General features: G+C 44.4%; 1 protein-coding gene across 2 annotated transcripts in view; it reads left to right on the top strand.

Annotated features, from left to right (window-relative positions):
• The first annotated feature begins 1652 nt into the window (after positions 1-1652).
• The window catches only part of LOC130129018 (cytoplasmic dynein 1 intermediate chain 1), a 74615-nt gene continuing 67160 nt past the window's right edge, over positions 1653-9107 (top strand). Inside the window, exons 1-5 of one of the 2 annotated variants that reach the window (XM_056298811.1) lie at positions 1653-1760; positions 2601-2715; positions 4021-4108; positions 7128-7187; positions 7725-7840. In XM_056298811.1, the coding sequence (XP_056154786.1) occupies positions 1653-1760; positions 2601-2715; positions 4021-4108; positions 7128-7187; positions 7725-7840 (487 nt within the window). The remainder of the gene's footprint in view (positions 1761-2600; positions 2716-4020; positions 4109-7127; positions 7188-7724; positions 7841-9107) is intronic. The other variant, XM_056298812.1, reaches the window with a different exon arrangement.

Below are 9107 nucleotides of genomic sequence, written 5' to 3'. Positions count from 1 at the left end.
GTATCGACATTTGGTTTATTCTGGTGCCACTATTAATAGAAAACAACATGACCGACGGGCGCAGATAGATTATCAAAGGTTATGGGCGGTGGTACTGTGTAATTTTCCACGAAGCCGGCAGATGGCGGGGTTTCAAATGTTGGCCGGACGCTGACTGAAGAGGTGGGATTTCCTCTCCTCCATCCCCATCCTGCTCCTCCTAATGATGCGGCGTGCAAGATACCTGTGTTACGGTTTATCTGGGTCATCGAATGGCAAAATCCTAAATTTCAACGTTTGTCATCACTAGTCTGATTTAACGAGTCAACCCGACGTTTCAGAGATCCTTTTAAAGTGACAAGAGTCGATGTATTTGAAGGAGGAGATGTGGTGAGTGGTCGGGCTGCAGCAGTGAGACAGCATCTTTACCGGTGACACATCTTCATCAATACCAGAAATAAGGTGCGATACAAAACGACAGCAATGCATTATTATGTAATTACGAGGTAATTGGTGGTACGTGTGTGTGTCTGTGTTGTTATTTACCCCATATTTGGGGTGGGGTGGGGTGCTTCTCGGGGCCTACAGCGCAGTAAAATGGCCTATTTGACGAAAATGCAAATTGAGGTAATTTTTGGGGGGATTAACCATAGCTATGCTCAAGGCGTCAACCCCATTTCCCTTCCTTGCCTAAGGAATGTGTATGAAAATGTGTATGTATTGTCATCATACATTGGTTTATTGTGTCTCGAGACTGTTACAGTTTTCTCCACTTTTCACCTTTCCATTGTTTTGGTTAGTCCTTGTCTATCAATAGGCGGGGGTCTTGGTTTATTCTCAACCCTGAGCAGCACAGTGTTTTCTTATTGATGTCTATTGTTGTATGTTCAAATCGTCTTTACAGACTAGATGAAACCTCTGGAGAAAGTTAAGATAGGGTGTACTTGAAGCAAATGTACAGTTTATCAATATTGGTATACACTGCTACTGTCTGTTTTGAGCATTGTAAGTATAAATTAACCCTGGTGCAAATTAACCTAATACCTGGAAAATGACACATTTCTCAGGGCTCAGACAACCCACAATATAGCATGCACTGTTGGTCAGCCCACTCAACACCCAAGAGTGGATCCAAATAAAACCAATACAGGCCTGTTGTGGTTGAGCCGATGCACAATCCCAAATATAAGGCAAACTCAGCACTTGCTCACCTAGCTTAGGTTTAATTGACTTCTAAATTACAATTAGGCAAAGCTAACCAAATGAAAATGTATACATACACTGATCCAAGAGATTGCAATGCATTGAAATTTCAGTGCTTCTCAATGGTGTGCAGCCTAATGTAATTGATATACTTAGATTTGGGGAAGTTTTCTGTTGACATTTGTCAGCCGAATCAAGGGTTTTCCAGGCTACCTGTATAGCCTACAATCCACTATGGATACCACTATGGAAAGCCCTGTTTGTCTGGTGTGTACACTTTACCTGAATTCAGCAATACATGTTGAGCAAATGGCGCACCCAGTCAGGGTACTCTGCAGCCAAGGTTATGTATGTACACATGCATATGTGCACATTTCATCTTGTAATGAAACCACACTTGTAGCTAAAATGTTATGCATGGCCTACTCTTGTGCAATATGCTCTCTTTTCCTGCAGCCTCGTAGGAAATCATGTCAGACAAAAGTGACCTAAAAGCTGAGCTAGAGCGCAAGAAGCAGCGCCTAGCCCAGATCAGGGAGGAGAAAAAAAGAAAGGAGGAGGAAAGGAAGAAGAAAGAGGTAAGGAGAAAAGTGAGTAAATTCACAAACTTGGCCCTCATCATGTTTCACGGGAGTCGAGGTGGTTTGGCTGCTGTTGTTAGCTGTGACACAGACATGGAGATTGTGCGGCTGAATTTTTTAACCTTTAAATAACCTTGTGTTAAATTGCAGGGACGCCCATTGAAAAGAGTGTTCTTGATCAAGAGTCGCTAAAATAATTGATAAAACGAGCCATGCTAGCCAGACAGGAATTAGAAAAAAAAATCTCTGTATTGATATGATACATAGCAAAATCAATATCCATCCATCCATTATCCAAACCGCTTATGCTGCTGTCAGGGTTGCAGGGATGCTGGAGCCTATCCCAGCAGTCATTGGGCAGCCGGTGGGGAGACACCTAAGACAGGCTGCCAGGCCATCACAGGGCAACAAATCAATATGTGAGGTGTAAATGACTCAGTAGTTTGCAGATACAATACTTGGCCTTTTGCTAATATAAAACACTTTCTGATTAACTCATATAACATACAGATTACTAACTGTATGAAATGGCTGACACAGGCTTGCACAGGAAACACCCAAGTCCAAATAAAACTCAAGTCACATGACATCACTACAGTAAACAGACAAAAACATGAAATCTGTGTGTTTTCATTTGGAAATTGAGAATATGAGCATGTCCAACTACGCAAATCATGAATGGTAGGACTTGTTTGGAAACAATACTGCCATTATTTATTTCATTAATTCACTAACTTGGTTGTACATCAACAGAATTTTATGGGGGTGTTTGTGCCCATGCTTGACAGATTGCATGTTTTTGTTGTTTTTTGTTGTCTTGGTTTTTTTTTTGTGCAGGCTGAGAGCCAGCAGAAGACAGAAGCTGCCCCAGAGGATTCAGATCTGGACCGCAAGCGCAGGGAGACCGAGGCCCTGCTACAGAGCATTGGCATCTCCCCCGAGCCCCCACTAGGTACACACAAGACACATTACACTGTGAAAATGGAAACTACATATATGAGCTAATCAATAGGGTTATCGGCACTATAAACCGTAAAAGCTTTCATATGTCATACATTTGTAGGGCATCTGTAAGTTGCAGAACCAGGTCCTTAAAACAGTTTGAGAAAATATTTTTCCTAAAACTTAAGGTGGAGGGGGAAAAAAGCTGTTTACTGGTTAGATTCAGCTGGGCCCAATGTAGCCATGATGCTATTTTTTAGTTGATGTGTTCAGTGTGGAGTATGCTTGTTGGGTTCAGTACATAGCCACATTTGTATATAATGTAGTAGTAGTAGTAGTAGTAGTAGTAATGATAGAAATGTGTGAGGCATTGTTGTTTGGACATGCCTTCTGATAGTGGTCATATTTGCATGCAAGAAGAGTTCGAAACAGCAAGAAAATTTGATTCAAAGATGCCATATGATCATCTTTTTGGTTGGTGTTGTTGTGAACATTGTGTTTTTCATTGCCTTATGAATCTTTACTAAGATGGCACCTACTCACCTTTTCAGTTTCACACCATTTCAAGTACTGTTGTCTTTTTCGCCCATCAACTCTCCCATGTATTCTGTGATGCACATTGTCACTTGACAATGGCGAATAACTTTATCACAGCAATGACATTTTGATGTAGCATCATTAGAGCGCCAACCTTTCAGTTGACTGTTCTGATTTCATTTGTTTCCATGCATGTACTCTACCTTGTAACGGCATCTTCAGCTGTGAAAAAAAACCAAACAAAAAAAAAAGACCAAAAAAAAACCCATTCTAAACTGAACAAAGAAAGTCATTCCAGTCCATATCAATATGAATATATGGGCTACGTTAAGGAACGCTTCTTTGCACACGTTTCAAATCTCTCATTGACTTCATTTCGAAGGATTTGTGTCACTCAGAACAAGCAGCAGCGTTAATCAGCAGTGCCCTCTAGTGGTGTAGTTGTGCAACAGCACCCCAACACTCAGAATTAGGTCATGACTGTGTCTGTTTTTAGCATTAATTAATTCATTAAAAAAAACAAAAACCCAGAATACAGCCTAGCGGGGCTGAATAAATTTCTGTTGCAAAGCCAAGAACCCGTTTGATGTTCTGTCCCCCCCCTCCTGTCTTTTTTTTCTTTCCTCCCCCTTTTTTTGTTTTTGTTTGTTTTTTGCTATTTTGCCATTTCATTTTTTTTGTTTAACGGGCACCCTTTCGCTCCCATTGCATTGCCTGGGTTGACCAGTCCATCCGCTGCAGCCTTTAATGTTAGATACGTGTTATTTTCATTATTTAGTCCCGACCCCAATGTCCCCCTCCAAATCAGTGAGCACGCCCAGCGAGACGGGGAGCCAGGACTCAGCCGACGGTGGAGCGGTGGGCAGGTAGGTCTGACAAGTTTCCCGCTGAGGCTCAATGCCATTGGTGTGCCCCCCCTCTTCCCCCCAGCTTGATGAGTCAGCCCTGTTTTTTGTCTGGCATAATGTTTGAGAAAAAGAAAAAAAGGATTTGTTGAACCTTAACCTTAGGTGAGGTTTTGACCGAGGAAAGACTATTGACAACCAAACGCTGAGTGTACCTCAATGTTTATTTTCGTCCTCTTTCCCCTCTCCAAACACGGTGTCAGATCTATAGTCACGTTGAGGAGCAAGGATATTTTTTGCTCACGCTTATGCACCAAGGATGCTTTTGCATGGGTTACCAAGGCCCCGAAGAAATGGCACCTAATTCTACTTCACGGCCTAACAATGACGGTCGTCATGTGCACTTATTTGGTCTGTGATACATTTTGACATGTTTCCGTTTCTGACGTGCCTTTTATCTGTCTTTTGTAAACGGAACAAGCAGGCTTAGGTAAGCATCGGCCTCAGTAAGTGTTGTTGATGTTGTGGTGTCCCGTTACGTTTCCGGTGTGGTATCCATTACTTGTCACGACACTTGATGTTTCGATGACCACACGACAGCACACGGATATTAGCCATAGGCTAGCTCTTTTTAAGCTCAAAACTCCATGTGAACTGAAACCCTGTATGTTAATAAAGAAAACGAAGGGATGCAGACTTCCGCTTAAATTATATCAAATGTAAGTAGCCACTATGTTGATGAACTTTCAGAAAGCACCCATGGTGAGCCACCCTGGGGGAAATTAGCGATGACAGATGTGCAAAGGGAAACTAGCAGGTGTGAGATGGAAAATTCCCCCAAAAAATGTTGCCTTCCCTACGGCACCGCAGATGGGACATTATACCTCGCATATAGAAGCACGGTGAAACGGAACAGTCTGTTACACAGTCTTTTATTTCATGCTGTTACTCTTCTGTAGAAAGCTAAAGCTGCATCCCCAGTGCTCGCTAGAGGGCTCATGCGTCTTAACGAGGGCCGTACAGCACTTCCGTCGAGATAAAACCGAAGTTAAGCGCAAAGTGGTCATCAACATCCAAGCGCCTCCCATTCGCTACCCAGCGGCAGTTTGTTGTAGAGAGAGCGAGGTTGTATAAGGGCGCCCCCTACAGGGCCTGTCAGCCATGTGTTGTTCTGCTACGGCCAGGGGTGGAATTGGGGCAGATGAGCCTGTGAGAACTGGACCGCGTTTCAGGAATAAAAGTTGTTTGATGTGAGATTATCTCTCATTCCCCTTTAGCTTTTACCAATTGGAATTTACAAATTGGTGAGTTTACTTCCTGAAACGAAAGCAAATAAAGAAACAAATCAAACAACACCCCCCCCCCCCAAATCCACCCTGGAGTACAGCATGCCATTTTTGAGCTTCTCCATTTGTGGTTTTTGTGTATTTGTGTGTGTGTGTGTGTGTGTGTGTGTGTGTGTGTGTGTGTGTGTGTGTGTGTGTGTGTGTGTGTGTGTGTGTGTGTGTGTGTGTGTGTGTGTGCATGTGTACGTGTGTCCCCTCTTAGGTCAGATTTCTCTAAAAACAAGTCACAAGCACTGAGCGACAGGTAAGCATACTCACATCAGACCCAGGAATGTCCCCCCTCCCCGGCTGAGTTCACCTTCATGTTGACACTGAGAGGCACCCGCCGTGTTGTCAGTGGTGTTACCAATGTTTTCTAGTCACGCTTAATGAAAGCAAAACAACGCGGTGCCCACTGACAATCTCCCCCTTCCCCTTTGTCCCCCCCCCCTTTCTCTTCAGGTGACTACTTGTCCGAAGCCCCACTGTTTCCCTTTAACACCAGGCCCCGATGAATTTTCCGCTCATACGGTTTTGGCTGCGGAAGTAGTTTTTCGCGCCTGACGGCGTTGACAGTCTCATTGTAATGTGTCAGTGCAGTTACAGTAAAATGGTCACTCTGTCTGGGGGAAGAGGTGCTTTGCCGCTCTCAGATTGGCGTCGCATGACACTCAGGCTGAAAGTCTAATGGCCATGTCCGCTGCTCCTAAAAGGTAGCATCCAAAAGGGCTACCCGGTTGGAGGCACTGCCCTGTCAGTTTCGGCACCGAGTTGACTTTAAAGCTCCCTGGTGGTGTGTTTGTTTATGACCACCACCACCCCACAAGTGACTACAACCACCCCACCCTCCCCAAAGACACACACACACACAGGCGCGCTCCCCCATATGAAGCAAGCCAGCGCTGAGAAAATGCTGTGCAAATGTAATAACAGCAGATTCTCCCGCATGCATGGCAAATGTGTTGTCATGCATGTTTAGCAGGCCCCAGCTTTTCACATGACCGATCTTGGTGTGCCTGTTTTGCTTCAGGTGTGTATGCGATAGAGCTGGATTCATTGTTCATGTTTTGTCATGTGTTTTGTTTTGGGTTTTTTTTTAACAATTTGGCATGCGAAATATCAAAATGGATTTTTTTCTTTTAATTTTTCTGCTTTCACACCAAAGACTGTAATGCAACAATCTGTTATTATGGAAATATGTTAAAAAAAATTCTGTATGCCACTTGTGGTTTGCTGAATAAGAGTCATGCGGTTAGATTATACGGATATACAGTATTACCCTATGCCTTTGAAATCGACTTGGTTAAGTTTTCCAATATGGTCTGCAATCAAATCATTTTCACATTTTATCCTATAGCGGTTACACTTTTTTATCGCAGCTCATCATCTTGTAATAATCTCCTGGCTGAAGATCAATAAATCTATTAGTGAGACCAAGAGCCTTTAAATGCACACAGCACATTAAAGGTGAATCAGTTTCTGTCTTATGTAAAGCCTCATCTGCTGTGTCCCCTTGTCTGAGCAATGTCTTTCCACTGACAGTGCAAGTCAGGTTGCATGTCATTATGGGGGACTTCTCAGTCAGGTGTGTGTGTGTGTGTGTGTGTGTGTGTGTGTGTGTGTGTGTGTGTGTGTGATTCAAGTAAGGGTTATGTGTCAATATGTTACAAGCATGTCCTCTCTTTCATCTTACCGCCCCCTGCTGTTGACATCAGGACACTGCAGTGGGACACTGACCCCTCTGTGCTTCAGCTGCAGGCCGACTCTGAGCTTGGGTAAATCTTTCTCCTCTCCTTTTCCTCTTCCCTTCGGTTTCATTTTCTGACCGAGGCGTGACACCTTGGAGCCCATGAATATTGCAGTCAGCAGACTGCAGTTTTCCGAAACGAGGACCAGGGCTGGTTTCAGGACTGTCCTTGTCTTGAAAGAATTTCTTGTCAGCTAACATTTGTAGGAAATGGTTGGCTTAGCCAGAGGTGCTTGGATGGATGCAGCTATGGAAGTGTAGGAATAAATACAGGCCATGTTTTTACCTGAGAAACCCGTAGTGCACGACATGGCTTCAGAAATCATGTAATAACTCATTAAAGACGCTCAAATATCGCACCCTTCTGAAGTTTGAGCAAGTCTTTGTTACACATTTCAAACTTGGCAATTTGCAAGCTTCAACCGTTGACCCCTGGCGCACAATAAAAGCTGTTCAACCCGTGTACAGGACTTGTGTGTGTGTTCGCATGTGCATGTTTGCGTGCGTGTACGTGTGTGTGCACATTTTCGTGAGATTAACCATACATCCTGTCTGTGTCACCCAGGCGTAGGATGCACAGGCTGGGAGCCTCAAAGATCACCCAGGTAGACTTCCTCCCCAGAGAGCTGGTCTCTTACAGCAAGGAGACCCAGACGCCGCTCACGGCACACCTGTCTGAAGGTGAGCTTGTATGCTGCATTTTTTTTGGTGGCTCAGTACATCCATTTATGTGTGCAGTGTGCACACATAAATGGATGTACTGAGCCACCAAAAAAAAAAAAATCGTTTGATGTTATACTGTGTTTAAGAGCTCCCCCTTCTGCAATTTAGATCCTTTTTTTTTTTAGGATCCACAGGACGCCAAAACCCTTGGGCGACAACAGAGAATTCCACTTTGCTATGATTGTTGTCGCTGGGTGGCCAAAGACCATACCTCCTTTTCTACCAGTCTATAGTCTTTCAACCTGTAGCGGTTGAAAACTGATAGAGGGAGGATGAGAGAGTGAGTGAGAGAGAGAGAGAGTGATTGTCTGTCATCCCGCATCTTCAGATACACAGCATCATAGTGTTGGACTCCTGTAGCTCTAAGTGGATACAGGCTGCCAGACGACAGACACCCAAGATGTTTCCTGAATTACACTGGAGCTGTACTGTGTGTGTGTGTGTGTGTGTGTGTGTGTGTGTGTGTGTGTGTGTGTGTGTGTGTGTGTGTGTGTGTGTGTGCGCATTCATTGTACACGTGCGTGGTGAAGTTATCGCCGTGAGGGTGGTCAGGGACGAGGATGGGTCGGCAGCTCTTAGAGCTCTCAAACTGACGCTACAACTTCTTAAAAACTTGACTGCTGTGATGTTAAAACCTGAAGCTCCAGCCAGCATGTGCATTTATAAGCTCGTTTGGGGGGGACGTAGCTCTCCAGACACATGTAGAGGGATACTAATTGTGAGTACTAATTGTGTGTGTGTGTGCGTGTGTGCGTGGAGGCATGCCTTTGTGTGTTGAGCAGTGCTGACTAAACACATCCATATGGGCCCGTATCGTCCACAGTGTTAAAACGTAATAGAAACAAGCATCCGTTCATCCAGAGAGCCGTCGGTCCGCTAAATGACCACTCCCGAGAAGACCGCCGCAGTTTTTGACTGGAATTCTTTCAGAATCGTCTCTTTTTTCTTTTTCTTAAACCGTGCTTTTATGTGTAATTGTCATGATATTTTTTCCCAAAACGTTTGGCCCTCTGGGGCCGTAGTAACGACCGACCTGAAATGGAAGAACGTGAGGCGAGGCATGCCGCCGTATTTGGCAGTGTCGGCGGCGGCCGACTTGAGGCGGAGGTTTCACTTTACTGTCAGCCTCGTTCCATAGGAGAAGAAAGCCGCTGGAAGTATGCATGGGTGACAGTTCCTGAAAGTGTAGCGCTGTTCTGCTAAACGAAACCGCATGTGGTGGGCG

This window comes from Lampris incognitus, chromosome 18 (assembly GCF_029633865.1).
Source record: "Lampris incognitus isolate fLamInc1 chromosome 18, fLamInc1.hap2, whole genome shotgun sequence".
In the NCBI taxonomy this organism is placed as follows: Eukaryota; Metazoa; Chordata; class Actinopteri; order Lampriformes; family Lampridae; genus Lampris; species Lampris incognitus.
Note: the sequence above shows the minus strand (reverse complement) of the source record. Positions and strands in the feature narration are given on the sequence as shown.